The sequence below is a fragment of the Prinia subflava genome, chromosome 6 (genome assembly GCF_021018805.1).
Source record: "Prinia subflava isolate CZ2003 ecotype Zambia chromosome 6, Cam_Psub_1.2, whole genome shotgun sequence".
Lineage (NCBI taxonomy): Eukaryota > Metazoa > Chordata > Aves > Passeriformes > Cisticolidae > Prinia > Prinia subflava.
This window is the reverse complement of record NC_086252.1, coordinates 26,936,854-26,956,287: the sequence shown is the minus strand read 5'-3', so window position 1 is coordinate 26,956,287 and position 19,434 is coordinate 26,936,854. Positions and strand designations below refer to the sequence as shown.

The following is a 19,434-nucleotide window of genomic DNA, read 5'->3' as shown; positions in this document are numbered from 1 at the left end:
TTCTGCTCCCAAAGGACCCCGTTTCACAGAGATTACATAACAGTTTACCTTAGCTGTTAAAATGGAAGTAGGTAACTAAAAGATCAAGATCAGGTTGCAAGAATTTCATTAATATCCGTACAAGAGAAAAATCTACAATTCTACTGTCATGTATCTGCTAACATCTAAGAGTATCCTATCAAAACTAACTTGTTTTGCTCAGATGAATTTACACTGAAATTGAATAAACTGTCAGAGTTCTTTGAGTCTAAAAACTCCAAGAAGCATGGTAATTTATTTCATAAAAATAAAAAAGTAGAGTTATCCACAAATTATGCTTGAAACAATCCCAGGAGGACAATCATACCCATAACTCTGCACACATCTTTAAATTGAAATTGCATATATTTCAGGTCCCGTACAAATCTGGCTAAATTGAAGTGACCTAAGAATTCCTGAATTTACTTTGCAAAATACCTTCTTTTTTAAAAAATACTAGCAAGAAAATTTCTCCTAGTGAAATGTAGGAGGGCCCAGCATTGAAAAATTTACTTTACAAATTACTAAAAACAAGTGAAGAAAAAACCAGATGTTAACACAATAAATGTACAACAGCTTAAATGCATAAGGCATTTTTAACATACAATCCAAATATAGTTACTTTTATTTTTACTAAATTAGGAGTTTCTGTTATATTCTGAAATAAACCAATAATCAGTACAGTTTTTACAGCAAATAAAGCTAATTTTAAAATTACATAGCAACACTAATTGCCTCTTGGCATTTTTCCCACGTAGATTTAAATAAGAACACAAACTAAGAACTTATAACAGTAACTTACACCAGAAAATGGGAAATGTCTGGAACCTAAGTTTAGCCTTGCAATTACCACAACTGACGTGTTACTTCCTCTAACATGCAGAACCCCATCTCTGTAGCTTTATTCCAATCCTATCCTGCCAATGCATACAGTTTCTTAAATACCTGAATAGATGTCTCCTAACGAAAAAGCTTAAAATTTGCTGATAAGTTTGAATTAAGAAATACAGAACATCATTCCACAACTGCAAGGAAGGTATTTTTCCTGCAGTTGAGCAGCAAATTTGTTAAGAGAAGACAGGTTTCAACATGAAGCATTTGTTTGGATCACAATGTTTTACTTTTTATGTGCAAAATAAAGATAAGGATCTAGCAAAACCAGACCTTAGCTTAACCTATCTCTGATATTTATGTAATGATGCTGCAGCTTGCCAAAACAGGTGAAAGTCACAATTCTGCTTGTTGAGAAAAATCCAAAATATTTGTAATACTATCATAACATTGAATAGCTGCTCAAAATTGCAAAAAGAATGACAACAAGTTTAATTATCTGGGTTTTTTAAATAAAAAAGCAAACGCAATAAATGTAGATGAGCATAAAAAGAAATTTGCTTTGTTGCTACAGATACAAGTTAAACATTATTTCCTCATAAAAAAGAAATAATGAAACCATGTATGAAAAATGGGAACTACCTAAGACAAATCACAGGAGTTAGACATAAAAAGGTCCATTTTCTCTGACTTGAAGAATTAGAGGGTTATATGTACTTACTTGTCATTGCTGGAGGCAGAATATCTCACAAATTTTGGCCTTTTAGGACAAATTTGACATAAACACTAGACATCAATACATTTACTGCATTTGATGAACTATTTATCATCTAGTACCACTAGATATATACAGATTCATTTTTAAATGCAAAATGATTGTCACTTGTTCACAAACAGCATATGTGAAAATTCAGGCAGACACCTGCAGTTTCTCAGGTCTGATGCCTGCTCACCAACCCTGTGCTCAGTCTGCATTACTGACACCACAGCACACACCAGAGACATGGCTGCCATGTCAGCCCAAAACCATTTGGACTTCTGATGGCAGAGGAAGGGGGTGACAGGTTCTGGGCTTTCCTGGAGCAGGTCACAGCTCTGCTGCTCACACATTCATGGGAGGTTGTGCTGCTTCTTCACTAGTGACAACACAGAGCCCTTCCCCTTGCAGCTCACCACAATGCCTGGGCTGCTGCTCCTGGACGTGCATTCCCCAACAGGGCACAACTGTCTCCTTCCCTTCTACAGCTCGTGCTATCTTTTTTCTATTTTTTTTTCTTTTTTTTTCTTTTTTTTCTTTTTTGTTAAAGAAAAAAGGGTAAGTATCTAAGTAATGCTGAAGATTACTAAAAATGCTAACTTCTAAAATTACAGGGGGGTAGTTTGGGGTTTTTTTATTTGGTTTGAGTTATTTTACAGATTTTTAGATTTTTTTCTCCACTACAGTGTAAATTCATTAAGTTTGAAGAGAGTTCTGGGGTAGTAAAGGCTCCAAATTGAAACGTTTTTCCATGACCATTAACCTTGCTCACAGAACAACCCATCCCATCTATATCTTGCCTTAGTTTTTCCCCAACTTTAGTGTTATCCTCATATCTATCTATTGGTTTTCAGGGAACAGAACTAAGCCAGCCTGCATGGAAAATACATAATTTTAGGTATTCAAACAAGTAATTAAAACTAATTAAAGTAATTTGATCTCGAAGAAACAGTTTTACGGTAATGCAAATCATCCTGATCACGTCGTTAACTCACATCAGCCTCCCTTCTCCCAGCTACATTTCTACTGAAGTCTGCTTTTCAGGACTGAAGGAGGATTTCTTCATTTGGTAAGCTGAGCATTTTAGAAAAAGGGTTTGTACTGCTCAAATACATGCACAGGTTAATTCCAATTGACTCTTCTGCCTGGAACCAATGCAGCCTTTCTCTGGCTACAGTCCACAGGGATTATTTGCTTTGATTTGTTACGCTCTCTACAAGGTAAGGCCTCTTTGCAGATCAATGAAAAGGGCTGGTTCAAATGTGAACTCAGAACATCACAAACTATCAAGAGACACTGTGTGATCAGCACTTTGCTGTTGGAGAAGAAATAGCATTTGAGTACATTTTTATTAACACACTACTGCATTCTCCAGATGATTAAGTTTTACAATGATTAGCATACAGAATACCTATAGCAATCACCAGGAGAAAAAAAAGGTGCTAATTTATTTGATGTTATCTTTGTTCTTCCTATTTTGAAAACAAGCCCATAAATATTTATGGCTAAGTATAGTGTCAACCACAATAAAGTAAAACAAAGCTATAAAACCTGAGAACCTGTATAGCGTGGAGGTTACATTTGCTACAAATGAATACTTTATTACTCCCTATTTGTGAAAAAACAGATTGAGGCTAAGACATGAGATCAACATGTTCAGCACCAAGGAACTTTTTATTCCCTAGACTCAGTTTTCACAGACAAACTTGCAGGCTGATCTGTATAAGCAGTAAAGCATGATCCATGCAACTAAAATATTTAGTACACTAGGGAGGTGGTAAGAACATATTACATAATCTTTTCTTGGAAGAGACAGAACAGACATTTGAGGATTTATAGCTGGTGATTTTGCTTTTCTGAAAGGTGCTAGTATCCTCTAAAAACATACAGCTTTTGAACACCTGGATCAAAAAGAAAAACATCTCCCATACCTACTGGCTTACTACTCCTTATTTTCCCCAATTCTTACTTCCTTCATAGGAAAAAACTGCAAGACATACTTGAATGGAGAACTCATGCACCTGAAGGCAAAGATGACAACATTTACAATTTCTTGTGCACTTCTAATGCTTTATACCCAAGTACCTTTGCACATATTGCTTTTTGGCAGACAGTATAGACTGGGAACTGATAGCAAGGATGAGAACTAAGCGATACAAAAAAGGGGAAAGTAAGTAGAAAAAGTTATCCAGAAGGGAAACGAGGCTTGATGTTAATAATTAAAGTCTTTAAAAATCTGTCCCTCAGCTCCATCATCCAAAATTCCCACACTTTACTACTCAGAAGTCCAGAAAAATTAAGTAATTTTTGAATGAACTACAGTAATGCCTCAAGGGAATATCCTAAACCCTTCCATCTTGACTGACATAGCTAAAAAAAAATAACCACCAGATCTGCCTCTGAACCTTAAGCCTCTGGATGTTGGATCCTTGCAAGTTTTTGCCAAACAACAGATTTCACTTCTGATCAGCAGCTGCAGGCTCCAACCACTGATTAGAGAACAGAAAAAAGCAATCCCTCTCACAAATCTTCCCTAAAACATTCAACTATATCAATATCCTTGCTGAACAATGTGTATCAGAATTCAATATAATTACTGAGCATTAGAACTTTTTCAAATGGTCTGAATTAGATTTGTCCACACTGATTTGACAACTGCTTCACTTTCTCCCTCACTTCCCATCTGAAGTCCCACAGCCTTATTTGATACTCCTACACTCCATTTGATGAAGTTCAATTTCCTTTTGAAAAATTTTAATTATTACACCACCTGTTAACTTTCACCACCACATTATTCAACCTTTCTCCACGTAAGTCATCAATTCTATAGCTTTTAAAGTAAAGTAGAGTTCTACTTCCACAAGAAAACCTACAGATTTTCTCCTGTTGAGTTCTGGTTCTTCTCACACACAGATGACCTTAAATGCTTTAATATTTTCTTGTGAGGTCCTTGCCTATTTTTCAGGGTGTTTTTTTCCCCCTCAGGAAGCTGAAAGAAAGGGTTGCACTTGTGTAACATATACACAACACCATGTACATTTTCATTAGAAAATGGAATGAATGACCTATTTTAAATTCCAGGTTCACATTTAAAGGTGTTGATTTTTTTCCATTAACAGTTCTCAGTATTCAGCAACCAGCTTGCCATTTTCCTTCCTGTCATTCTTATTAGTGTAGTAGAAGATGGTGAGCTTAAGTGAGGGAAGTCACAGAACAAGAATATTATCTGAGAAAAGCAAAGAGCAGGGAGATACTCTAAGATGGCAGCTGAGACCAAGTATAACCATACAGGTGATTAAACACAGTCACTAACACAGCTAGGGAAAGAGTTCCCCCTTCACCTTACTTGTGCTCAAAGCACAAAAACCAGAGTGCAGCAGAACAAAAGCTTCATTCAACTCAACACCAAAACTGTCCTCTGTTTCCACTGGACAACTTTGATCCATAAAGAGAATTACTAGAAATAAATTATGCTTCATACACTGGATTTTGAAATGAAGATGTTAGTACTACAGAGGATGCCAGAATGACTAAGTTCCCAATAACACTGTGCACATGTACAAGCCTGTCTGCCTGAATACAACTTCCCCTTTTATTCTCTACTTAACCCTGTTTGTAAGTCAAACTCCAGCCATACAAACGCAGCAAAGCAAAGCAAGCTCGGGATACTGATCTGCCAAAGCCAGGTACTGATTTGCAACAAGGCCATGACTTACATTAACTCTGAAAGCTTGTACAGTGTTATCCAGGAGAAGAACGTTGCAGACCACCTCTGTGTGCTGCCTGTCTCGTGCCAGCTCGGATGCTCGTACATTGTAGGTTCTGCCAGCAGGCAATCGGAAACGTGCAGTCATTACTGTCCACACAGGGTCTGCAGGCAAAACAAACAGGAAATGTAAAAAGAGCCAAAAAATGCAAATGCAAGAATGCCTCACTTCAAAGAAAGATCAAAACACAGAAAGTCCATTATTTAAAAACTCCATTACAGACAAAAGAAAAATGAATACTAAATTCACAGTAGCCAATAACAAAACAGTATCTTACATGTTATAACACAACCTTATAGCAAAATATTCAATCCTTTACTTTCTGCCCATTGCCCACACCCTCCCTATTTTAAGGTTGTTTTGTGGGTTTGCTGTTTTCTCGTTGGGTTTTTTGGTTTGTTTTTAAAGATTCACAACAACATTTTCAATTCAAAAAGCACTGTAATTGCTGGGCATCATGGCTACCAGCTTCTTGTTATTAGATGTAATTAAGTAACTAATTTCAGTGCAAAACAGCAAAAAAATTATTACATAAAAAACTTTATAGAGAAAAAAGAGAACAGCAAACACACAAGACTGATGCATTAATCTGGAAGGCCAGTGCATTCACTGTAAAATCATAAAACATGAGAGCACACTGCGGTAACAAAAACATTGTTTATTTCCCCCTTCTTTTTCAAATTACAACATGAATAGTTTAATGTTTGTCACACTACTGAATCCTCTGTCTATGTCAATTTGATTGGATTTACACACTTAGTTTGGGAGCACAAACTATTCTCATCCTCTCTGTGAGCAACCATGGCCATCACGAGTCTACACCCTAAGCTGAGAGCCGATAAACAACATGCAAGAATTGACTTTCACTCTTCAAAGCTCAGATTCTGATGATTATCATCCAGCCCCAGTCCAGCAAAGTCCTCATGTGCCCACCTGGAGGTATCAGCTCTACCCAATGATAGCAGCTACTTTCTCAAGTGCCTCACAGGATCAGGGCCTGTGATTCACCTAATTACACACTCAGCAAACTATTTCTACATCCTTTGACAAGGGCGTAAGCAAACAAAGTTTCATAACTTAAGTACAGAATATATTGAGACATAAAATTAAAACCCTAAGAGTAGCAAAAGAACAGAGGTATATTCCAAACCGAATACAAGATGATTGATTTTCCTCATCTGGCATATGATTATGAAGCCTCTAAACACATCTACACATTAGCTTCATATTTGAGGAGGGGGATGTGAGCATACAATGATAGAAATTGGAGATAATTGGATACAATGATAAAAATTGGATAAAAAAGGAGAAATTAGCAGAGGACAGCAAAATCTCAGCAGCAATTAGAGCTTGCACGGATCATAAGAGGTATCTGTGCTTTAATATACATAAACAAAGAGGGAGGGGTAAAAAATTCAAGATCAATCCCTCCTAAATAGTTGGTAACTTAGATACAAAGTTCTAAAAGCTCTCATGGGAAAGACCAAGAACCAAGCTAGGACTTGGCAGTTCAATCATCTTTCCAGTGCTAGCAGACAACCTCCTGAGCAACTGCCCTAAAAATCCCTGAGGAATTTTGCTTTTCTAGATCACATCTTCAGTTCTTTAAGTATGACCACACACCAGAGACATAAAAAAACTGCTTGATGATCATCCATCCTTGGAAAATGCTGCAGTTTTGACTTACCCAGCATTTTCAGATTAACAAGTACTTGCTTCCGCACCAGGCAGCTTTTTTATTTTGGCTACTCAGTCACTGCCTTCAGGACTGAAATGCTGTATTCATGTAGAACTACAACAAGTTTATTTTTGCTTTGCTAAACCAACATGACAAACGGAATGATACAGACACCAGATAAAGCCACCAGCTGCTAAATTTATGACTGTCTTAATGACAAATTTATGAAAAATTGTGTCACAAACATTAAAACTCTCAAGTAAAGCCTAAAAACAAAGTCCATCTGATAACTCCTCATGGAGAGGCTGCTTCTGCCATACCTTCTATAGATCTCAAAAATAAAAAGCAGGAGAAAACCTTAAACACCAAAGAGGAATTGAACCTCCATACCAGTGATCTGAGCCAACCACGTAACATCTCACAGTGTTTTGCCACACAGACATAATCTAAAAGTCTTACTAGTCATAATGGTATAAAGGTTGGCATTATCAGTGCAGCTACACAACTGGTAACTACAGCCAAAATTTTAGGATGGTATTTGCTGCTGAGCTGAGACTAAGCAGGTTTCAGAAAAGCACACAATTTGATTAAAACCAGTTTCTCCATACCACAGAAACAATTTCTTGACAGGTGTATTATACAAGGATTTGAAAAAGTAACAAATCAACCAAGAAACAGCGAGTGTCATCTTCATTACAAACAATCACTAATGCACAAATGGCTGCTCAGCTTTCAAGTAAGTATTGCAGTCCTCACAAATCCATCTGGTAGTGAGCTAGGAGAGTCTAAAAAGACTTGTTAAAAGCTAGAAACCATCATGTTTTAAGAGAAGAAAAAGGTAAGTCTCACCTTTTCTCCTGTTCTTTCCTCTATTTTTGTCTTATTTGCTGGTCAAGACAAGACCAGCAATACTTTTTCCTTCCTCATCACTGCCTTAAACTAGACAGAAAACTAGGTTTTAGACACAGCAATAGATCTGTAAGAGTGAGCAATCATCTCTTAGTCACCCCCAAAATCCTTTAACAACATGAAACCATTCACTCTGTCCCTTCAACAGACCCAGCCTGCAGATCTATCAAGGTTCTTGCTGTCACACAGATCATCTTTGCTCCCGCCACACAAAAAAAATTGCCTAGTTACAGACAGCAACTACATTTTTCTCCATGTACATAAACAAAATGATCAAATTCAAGAAAGAAGGCGCTGTATTATGAGTTTGCTATGGAAACAGGAGCAGCTATATTGGGCCAGAACAACAGTTTATGTTGCTGCAGACTGGAAGGGCAACGCCTTCTCCACTCTCTTTAAGGATGAAACAAACAAATAGGACACACACACTTCTCATGCTGCTCCACAGTCTGGAGTTCAGCATCTTCCTGGTGTGAAGTTCATAGTCCCACCATGCTGGACATCAGTCATTCATTACTGTTTTCTTCATGTACTTAAGAAACTGTTTTGTATTTTCAGATTATGCAATGAAACATTATATTCCATGTCCCACATAAAATACACAGTAGCTGGAACCACCATCTCATAGCAGACAAGCTTCCTGCACGAAATGAAGAGGTTTTTGCAACTACAGAACACAGTTTTACAAGAGTAATGACTGAAATCCTGAAATGCATCTACAAAATGGAAACAAAACAGCCATGAAAGTAATAGAGAGGAAGGTGACAAAAGACTGACTGTCTTCTGCAACCCACATTCAGAGTTACTCTTTGCCTATATGTCAGCAAAGGCACTATGGAAGTATGTAGGGAATATGTTAGAACACCTTCCCCATAGCAGGGGCTTTCAAAAATACTCCCCCTTCAAAGACCTGCCAGGGCTATTACATGGAACTGCTTTGTGGCCAACCATGCACACACCCCATATTTAAACCTCTATCAGCACATGTACACTTAACAAAAAGGACGCAGTTGTTAAGCACCGATAGACCCTGCAATTACTGGTTTTACTGACACACTTGTTTTACAACGTAATTGGCCCCAAACTGTACCCATATCATCTTTGCTACTTCTTTCTTTCAGAAATACATGCACCAAGAACACAGACAGTCTCCCAAACATATTTTGCCATTCTTCCCATATATTTTGAAAACTTACTAATAGTGAGATGGCTAGCTATTGCTTATAAGGGTACAAATTACAGCTGATTTCCTAACAAATACTGGTATATAAAATAAGAAAATCTCATAGAAATTCAGCTACATTCATTGCATACTTCTGCCATAAAAATATTATAGCTAATGTTAGTATGGAACAGAGGACTGCTTTAAGCTCCAAAGTAAAATGTGCATCCCCAAAAGAATTAGGAATAAAACGCTGAGACTTTGACCAAAAAACCAGTTTGAGAACAACTGGCTTAAACAGCAGGTTAACTTAAGCAAAGTACTACTGTGTGTGCATATTCATGTCATGGGCAGTGCTATGGCCACTTAATGCTAAAATGTTTTTATGCATGCAAGTGGATTATTTAAACTGGACTTAATCCTCACATATGATAAAGGTTTTCTGCTTAGAATTTTTCAGCGTCCTCTGCTAAGCATGTAATACTAAAGTATGTGAGTTAACAATCTAAAGGACATGCTGCTACAGCAACTGGGGAAGGACACAACTCGTGCAAAGTAACTCCACTTACCTCCCAGGTCTGTGGAGGGAGTAAGTCGTACATTTCCTGCCTGAGCTCAGGTTTCAAGTGATGAAGCAATTCCAGGGAGTGTTCCCTACCAAAGGGCAGAACATTCCTGCAATACTGGCTTGGTTAGGGCACTAAAGAGCATGCAGAAGCTTCACAAGTGAATTTTCGGCATCCTTTATTCTTTTATGTAAAAGTATACAGTATAACGACAATTTGCTTGTGCTTACAATAAACTAACTGATTTTAAGCAGCTTAATAAATAAGCAGTTGGTTAAGCAGGTAATTAACCGAAATTTAATTTATCCAAGTGTGCAGCCAATTTGCTGACTTGATGCAAACTCTCTTTAGGAGAACTCTTGATGTAATGTACAGAAAAACAACCACATTAACACATTACTGTATGTACATGTGCATGCAAGGACATGAGAAATTTCATTTTTCATGGCTCATCTAAAGCAGCTAAAGAAGCTCACGCATCGCCAGATTTCCATTTGTTTAGGAGCTTGTATTTTAGCAACCCAGAAGGCATGGATTTGCACTACAGCCCACCTGCTCATTTGGGTCCAACACAGCACATGAATTTCTTTCAAGAAGTAGAAAAGTAGGTCACAGACTCAGAAGACCCACGTCCTTACAACATGATGCAGCTTGAATATATTAAGTAAAATGCAGACCCCATTGTTACTAAAATTATCCAGACAACTTAATTATATACATATATATACCCAACCTTTTAAAATAACAAAAAAACCCTTTTAAAAGTACAAAGATAATTTTGAAGGTTTAAACAGAATAATACAACATATTGCAATTCAGAGAAACACTGAGTTACACCTAGAGCCCATCTTCATATAGGTTTATTTGAAAATACATTAGTGACACTACATTAAATGTAAATTAAACTAGTTTGAAAATGCTAAACATTAGCTGGTCATGCACTTTTCTGAGGGAATTCCACATTAAGTCCAAAGAAAAGGTTGAAAATTTTGTTCTGAAAGCTTTCAGCAATTCTGATGCAGTACACAGCTTCGGGACATTGCTCATAAATAAAAGCAGAACAGAAATGCATTTTCATTTAAGTGAATCGACCCATGCACTACAATCCTGAAATTGTTCCAATGAGAGTTGGACTCGATGATCCTTGTGCATCGCTCCCAGCTCAGGATATTCTACAATTCTGTGATTCCTTCCTGCTCTGTGCTGACCAAATAATGGAAAGTATATTTCATTCATTAAAGGTGATATGTAAACACTGACTTATTTCACTTTCCAGTCACCAGGTGCAAGGCTTCCAGCAAGACTTCTAGCCAGGCAACAGCATCATTAATGATACCAGGCTCTATCAAACCCTTCTGTTTTATTTGTAAGTTCATTTAATATCAGTTATATATAAATTGACCACATTCATTCTATTTAAGGAAGATAATATACTCCTGAGAAGTGATCATATAGCCACTTATTAAACTTTTCCTAAACCTTCATTGAAGAAGAAGGATATCACATCTTTACTGTTGACCAACTGGGACAGTTCCTGTGACCGTACAATGTAACTACAGCCTCTGACAGTCCTGGAAAGAGCACTGGATACAAGGAGATGCTGGCTTTGGAATGTAGGAAGCTGCAGCTCCCTAAACTCCACAGCTTCTCTCCACTGGTGCATAACCAGACCGTGCTCTCTTCAGCCGTGTACCTGCCTGGGGCTGGCAGCTCCCAGACTCCAAACTCTCCTGCTGCTGGGTCAGGGATTCCTGAATCCTTCCTTACAGCCTGGCCCTGAGCAGTCTCCACCCTTCCTATGCAAAAACAGAACACAAGTTTAGCTGACCTGCAGCTGCTTTTATACATTCCTACAAGATCTCTACTATCTGCAGACACTCAGCTGCTTGAGCAAATCCCTCATGGATGCCAGAAGTATAGAACAGTAAAGGGAAATCCTACTTCACTTCTGAGAGCTACAAAGAGAAACATACTCGTGTTCTCCTCAAAACATCCATTATCTCACCTGCATATCAATGAATAAGCTACTCTTACGTCCTCCTTTTCCACATCGTCAATCCTCAGTCATAGGAAGAGCCAAATCTAACAAAAACAGCATTTGTTCTTAATGTGTATATACGACAGTTTATGAAAATTTTTGGCCCAAAGTTCCACAGCTGAGAGAAAAGAAGTTGAACTCAGCCCCTCTCCTCCACTGTCAGCTTCTCTCCTATACATGAACGAGTAGTAGAGAACTAATTTAATATTCTATCACTTACTCAGATAAATTTCTAAGATGGTTAATGCATCTCATGAACATGAAGATTTCATGGGGCTGGTTGTGGATTTCAGTGTGGTCTTGATGCCTAAGTTTTAATAAGCATTCTTAGTTAAAAAATTACCCCAGGATTTTTTTTTTAAACTAAGTTCTCCTTGAATAATACTTTTTATCTACTTCTCTGAAAAGGGATTTCAAATTTGAACAACTGCTGTGTGATATCAAGCAAGATTTTCACTGTTATAATCACATAATTACTGATAGAGACAAAGGTTAAAGATAAACCCCTTGCTCTATCACTCCCAGATTTTCATACTTTCTAACAAAAATAATAATTAATGAGTGTTCAGTCACTCTGCATAGGATCTGCTGGAGACAGCTGGAGGCTCTACACCTGAACACAGCAAACCAGTGAGATAGCACTGCAGCATGCTACTGTTTACTCTGAAAAATAAACTGTTTTTCAATTCAACAATTCCCTCCCTTGCTCCTCCCTGCCCCCAAGAAGAAGGGCACAGCTAACAGAGAAGCCTATTACAAATGACACTTCTAACTAATTAAATGCCAATACTCATTATGCTTGAACTGCATGCACCACATTCACAAAAAAGCCTCTCAAATTCAGCTGATCCTTTTCTCTGTTTTGACTATGAAGTAGGACAGTACAGCAAGACTGGTATCTACTTTACTTCACTCCTGTATGCAGCATTTCAGGAAACAAGTAACAGCAAGATAAAATTCATTAGTTTGAGATTACAACACCTACTGGCAGTTTAGGAGCAATATTAATAAAAAAAAAAGTTCTTAGAAACCGTGCCATCAACACTGACAATTATTTTGAATCTAACCCTTTATGTTCTCCCTTTCTGTGCTCAGTCATGTTTCACATGCAGACAATAACCTTTCCATCTTCACTATCCAGGGCTCTAGATGAGATAATAGCCTGAGAAGATATTAAAATTTCTTCAGCAAGGAAAAAAGAAGTAGGAAAAATAAAAGGCAGATAGACTTATACATTCCAAACAGCTCAACATGGTTCATTTTAAACCCATTTTTAAGCTTCAAATTTAGTCTTAGTGAACATCTGTCCAAACCACATTACAGTTTTGGAGTGTCAGAGGCTGAAGAAACTCAACCAACACACTAAAAGTCTGCAGCCAAGAAAGAGAATTAAAACAGTCATACCCTTCCCTCCACTCCCATCCTACCCCATCAGGGCCCCCATTTCTCTTTTCACTGCATCAGTCTTACAGCCCTGAGTGTGAACAAATGCAAAGACAACAGCAAGCCTCCTTCCAGCTACTCCTGCCAGCTCACGGCTCAGTACCCACTGACCTGATAACAATAACAAATGAAATTGTTATGCAGTCACTGCAGAAGAGACAGGACCTTTCCATCACTTTCACATGATGCAGGAAGAATGTCCAGAGTGCACGTGCCTTTGGCAAAGCTTCGCAGCGAGCACGTATGGTTACTGACAGCCAACACAAACCCAACTGTCCTGCTGTGACACACTGAAGCCACAATCACAGTGAAAACACTGAATGAATTTGTGTAGCTGTTTTGTTTCTGACCCAGAGACTTTCCATTTCTAGGTGCTACTTGGGGGGTTAGGGAAGTTTTATGGAACAAGTCACACATACATTTGAACAAGATGTGTGAAGAACCTCACATGAGGTTTCAGACATGACTTTGAGCAAAACTGTAGAGAATTTCTCAGTAATATGCAACACAGCCAACACAACTTAAGAACCAGAAAAAACAGCACACCTATCCCCCTATTAACCAATGGACTATTGCTGATATAGTTGATCACCAGGAATCACCTGACCACAGTGTGACTGCTTTACAGAATGGTTTAGAGAAGCCATACCTTGGTGTGAAGAAAGAGAGAAGGCAGCTGAGGCGAGAAATGTTTTTAAATAACAATATTGGTATCAGGAACATGACAGGGATCATGAAATGTCTTTAAATAACAACATTGGTATCACAGCCTGTTCTGTGAAAACCCAAGTTGATGGCAAGCACCAGCTCGAGCAGTGCCAGCCTGTGAGGGAGCAAGGCCCTGAGAGGGAAGAGGCCCAGGGGCACAGCTGAGGCCACAGCCCCGCTCACAACACGCACAGGCAGCGCAGCAGCAGCAGCCCACGCTCCTGCAACCAGCCACTGAGCACGGACACAGCAAAGGGCAGGGGGAAAAATGAAATCTAACTTCATTTTTAAAAAAGCCAACCAATCCCTTTGGAAGGGCAGACAGCTGAAGCAGTCAGTAAAGGATATGTCTGCCAGGAAAAACAAGAACAGGAACAGGAACACTGTTTAAATACCACTAAGTGGTGATTTCAACTATCCTCCTATATTTAAAAATATTAAAAATTAAATAAATATGGAAATGCATTTATAGGAAATAAAACCTCCTTGTTTCCTGCTATCCAGCTGTCAGTTCACCACATTTGGAGGTGTTTATCATGTGTGAAGATTACTAGGAATAAAAAGTTTTCCAAGTGAGTTCCACCTCCATTATTTTAAACTCAATTCTATCCATAACCTGCTCGTGCTTGAAAATAGCATTAAAAATGGCAATCCATGACCTTCACACAGATGATTACTACATCTCTTCCCATTCCTGGAGCTGGATCTCTTATTCTTGCTTTTATGACTCAATGCTATAATAAGATGTAATAAATGAAGACTATAACGAAACATTACTAAAATATCCTGATAGACTTCTCAAAATAAATCTGCAGTACTTTTTAATAGCGTTCTTCAACTAGGTTAAACAGATTTAAATAAATCTTTCATTAAAGGGCAATCTGGCTCTGGTACAACTCTAAGATCAGGAAGCCTAAATATTTACCTATCAAAAGAAAAAAGGGCTGAAATCAGTGCAAGTTCAGACAAAGTACAGAAGTACCAGGTGACAGCAACTTAATATTAAATATCTTGTTTAAGGTGGGGGGGAAGAAGAACACCCCCCCCCCCATCCAAGTTTCTTCCTACAGTTTTCCTCAAAGGTATCAAGGCATAACTAAATTTGATTCCCCTTTGCAATAGGACTTAAAAGAACATTTCTTCACCCATTAAAGAAAAGACTTTACAGTTCTCTACAGATCCAATAGAAAACAAAAGTCCCCAGTATATAAAAGGAGTCTTTTAAATTTTTGAGCTTTTAATGACAATGTACAACTGCCTGTAGCTAGAATAACCAAGTATAGTCCTTTCATGACACTAATTATTAACAGCTCTAAACTTGAGCAATAGCCCGACTACAAATGCTGAATCAAGGAAATGTAGCAGTGAAAATTAGGTTTTGATTTCAGCTTTTCCATTAACAAAATAAGAGGGTTTTTAAAACACAATTTAAGAAATCAAAAAGAGAAAAGTTACATGCAAATAACAACTGATGGTCCTCAACAGTTGTACATAATTAAGCAGATAAAACAGGTAAAACACCAAATGATGCAAAGTTACACATTCTAATTTAGTGTGACTGTAAATGAACACAAGCCCCTCATCCTGTACGTTGTACGAGCCTCAGCCACAAATTATCTGAAAACAATACTGAGAGAAAACATGTGATGGGAGAAAATCTGTGGGCTTGCCATTAGCCACCTGAGCAGCCACGGATCAATACTGCTGCACACTGAAGGATTGCAAGGCCAGAGCAGCCAGCAGAACCAGCAGCTGTAGCTCCAGCCATGGCATCTGAGTTGTGAAGCCTTTGAAGTTAAAGGAATCTGAACTGAAAACAAACCGGTAAATTCAGAAAAAGCTTTTATTCTACTCATAGCCAACTTCAAGTTGAATTTTGGCTGGCACTAAAACTGAGGTATTAGACAGGGGGAGGAAAAGTTGTCTGTGTATATTTTGTTCAGAGTTTCTAAACCTAAGCCAAATTATCTTCAACAGACTTAAACACAGCAGATGCTAATTCTATGGCTCAATGTAACCAATTGGACACTTTCCATCAAAATTAGTTTTTAATCAGAAACACCATTTCCATGAAATAGAAATTTTCACGTGGAAAATTTCAGTTTTGCCAAAACCCACTGATTTTCCACGGGAAACACTGAAATAATGCCTATCTGGCTACCTGCCTGGAAAACGCTTGTCAACTCCGCTTCTTTCTCCAGCAGAAAACAAACCAAGGGATGTCTTGTGGCAGTGCTGCCCAGAGAAGTGACCTCACTCCATCCCTGCCCCTGGCTCTCAGCCCGCCTGCCCTGCACTCTGGGCACTCAGCCTCTCCACAGCGCTGTGGCCGTGGGCTGTGAGCGCAGCAGGTCACGTTTTGGTGGGTCAGAGGATGGCACTTGAGAGAACCCAAAGCACACCAGGGACCTGGAACAAGGAGCTCCCGCAAGAGGCAAGATCAGCTCTGCTGGTGCACCTGCCCAGTTGCAACAGAACCATCCTATTTTACATCATCCCAAATTTTAAGGCCTCCTTTTATTTATTTCTTCATTTACACTATTTTACAACTTTACCTCAGCTCAAGTTAAGTATTCTTCTGACTTACCTCTGCCTCTTCTCAAGACTTTCTTTACAGGAAAATTTCCACTTTCAAGCCAGTTCAAGATTAAATTCAAAATTATATGAGTGAATCTGACAATGAAAATATCACGTGTTCAAACAATCAAATCTTAAAATTCCATTGCATGTGAATGACTATACACAGCAAACATAAAAATCACAGCTCTGCGGGTTTCATTTCTTGAGCAAAGTATCTCAAAGATGTCTATACTCCCCAGATTTGTAAATTGTACAAATCCATTTTATAACAATTGTATCTGTACTTCTTACGAAGTGAAATTCTGAGCTAAAATCAAAAGTTTTCCAAGATTGTGGTTCTGACCTCAACAGTCACACCCTGTCAGGGGTTATGACACACTTAAACATTAAGGGCAGACTGCAGGCCCCATTGCAGTCAATGCATTTAACTTCATGCATTCCGAATTTTGAAAATCGTTAAACTACACTCAAGTTTGGACATAAACAAGTAAGAAGATAAATGATCATCATGCATATTTCTAAGAGTATCTAAAAATACGCTTCATTTTGGATGAATAATTCTCTTGAAAATAAATTGACAAATCTACAGAAGCATCTATAAAAGATGTGGAGAAAACATAATGCAAGAGGAAAGACAAGATCCAAAATTACATAGAAGTTTATAATTCTCACCAGGATTCATCAAACCAAACTTCCAAAAAATCCCTAAAATTTTGTTTGTTTCTTAATATGACTGTTTTCTTCCTTTTAGCTTTTGTTCTTTATAGAATTACACAGTAATACTTGACAGTTTCCACAAAATTAACTTAGCAAAAATAGCAGACACTATTAACAGTGTGAAAAGCAAGATAACACTGTCAAGGTTAACTATGAATATACTGTGGGGGGAGGTGGGGAGCAGAAATCTCTCTATTGCTAAATCCAAAAGATAATGGCACAAAGTTGAAGATATACAATTGGAAAAGGCAAAAGAGCTAAAAAGACAGAGTTTATAATGCACTACAGCTCCAGAATGAAGACACCATGTTACCCAAGTGAAACTAAAATTCACTGACAAACTGTACTGCATTATAAATCTTATCTATTCAATCTCAAATCTTTTATTAAAAGTTAAATTTCTTGTACTAACATATTAGCAAAACACTTTCCAGGTACAGGGTATACATTTTCTATAAAGAAAAAGCCATCTAGTATGTTTGTATTTAATAAAGTATCAACTGAGAAAAATTACCTGACCATTTTGCTTGGAGCTGGAAGCTTCTACAATCAGTTGCCATTCAGAACCAGCAAGAACCTTTCAGTTCAGTTGGTCTGAGATTAATTAAATTGAATTAATCTATTATTTACTTATTCAAATAAGTTTATTTTTAGTAGGAAAACAACTTCTACCATCTCCTCTAATGCATTCATGTTCAGGAAGACACAGAGGCTTTATTGCTTGTTTATCATATTGGCTCAGTTCAGTATCAAGTTTCACATCCGCTGAAAAAACAGGAGCATAACCATGGTACAAATTAGTTATTCAACTAAAAACAAAGCAATAAAAGAAACATCACAACTCCAGTAGAATAAAACATTACCAAGAAGGACAAATGAACCCTCACACGCAGAGTTTGTGTGTGCTTAAGATAAAGAGCAAAAGGCTATTAAAAGGAGAAAGTACTACAAAATTATTAAAGGCTATTTATAGGCTTCATGTCATGCTACTATTTAATCACATGGCTATTTATGCTTTCTCTCATGCATTTACCACCTCTAAGCAAGAACAAAACCTCAAATGGAGTTTAATCACCTGCATGTCACAGGTTCAACTACATTTACTTAGTTCTCTGCTGCTCCCAGGAACTTTGTTTCATCTGGCTAAAGTGATTCCCTGCTAGGACACAAGCACACACCTCCTGCCACAGACCAATGTGGGAAGGGCCCCCCGGCCCTGACAAAGCCTTGACAGTAATCAGATGACCCCTTATTCTTCCTTGTAAGACACCCGGAGGTCTGGAAGGACTCTGTAAAAATAACTTCTCTGTCAGTAAAACTGGAGTATGGTTCGAATCCTCACCCTGAGCCTCTCACTGTGCTGCAGCTGAGCACACAGCTATGGCTCAGCCGAGAGCCTGGGGGCAAGCTCAGGTTTTGACTTTTTCCTCTAGCCCAGCTCTAAAAGCCAACTTGATTGTAACCACAGCCCAATACTGAAGTCCAAACATCATCCCTGCAAATCTTCTCCAACTTCTGATATGAAAGACTAGACCATTTTTTTTTTATTTCCCAGAAAAGCCTAATCCTAAGCAAACCATGCTGCCAGGGATGATTACATATCTAGTCACTAAACTCTGAGTAAGTGTAACACAAATGAACTTTCCTACTGTATTACCTGTAACTGACATCTACTTCTTCATAATAAAGTAATCCAATCACAATAGTTGCTCTCAGAAGTTGTCTTAATCCAGTGATTAATTTAGCCTTCTATGCCAGAGAATCATACTACTTGCACAGAAAATTACTGTTAAAAATGAACTTATGCTACTTTACTGTTCAACTGTATACAGGACTCCATGTTCTAGCCTTTAACAATCTTTTCCCACTATAATAAAACTAAGGACATAGCATTCTTTTTCTCTTTGAAGTCAAAGGACGAAGCTGTAAACTTAAGAATCATGTATGCAAACTAATTCACCTTTACACGCACAGCAGCTTTACAAAATGCTTCACAAAAACCCCATAAGGACAATCTCTTGCACTGTATTACAGTTAACAGGGATTACTGTAAGAGAACAGAAGCAGTTATAGCCCCTAGGCTGTTAGAAACCAGAAGTTTGCAGGGCTGTCCCATTTTCCCTGCAGTGAGTTCTCAGCTGCCCCAGGCAAGCGCTCAGCTCCCAGCCCCACCTCTGCTGAGCCACGGGCTATGAAAGGCAGCAGGGCTGAATGACAGATTCGAACCAATTCCCTCAGTGCTCTCAGCTCTCGTTTCATT

At 38.2% G+C, this 19,434-nt stretch overlaps 1 protein-coding gene across 2 annotated transcripts in view; it reads right to left on the bottom strand.

Annotated features, from left to right (window-relative positions):
- PTPN4 (protein tyrosine phosphatase non-receptor type 4) overlaps positions 1 to 19,434 on the bottom strand; it is a 110,714-nt gene that overhangs the window by 64,182 nt on the left and 27,098 nt on the right. For both annotated transcript variants that reach the window (XR_010080817.1, XM_063400835.1), the window contains exon 2: positions 5,323 to 5,477. Coding sequence is in view for 1 of the 2 variants with exons in the window: in XM_063400835.1 (XP_063256905.1) it covers positions 5,323 to 5,477 (155 nt within the window). In the remaining variant the exon portion in view is untranslated. The remainder of the gene's footprint in view (positions 1 to 5,322; positions 5,478 to 19,434) is intronic.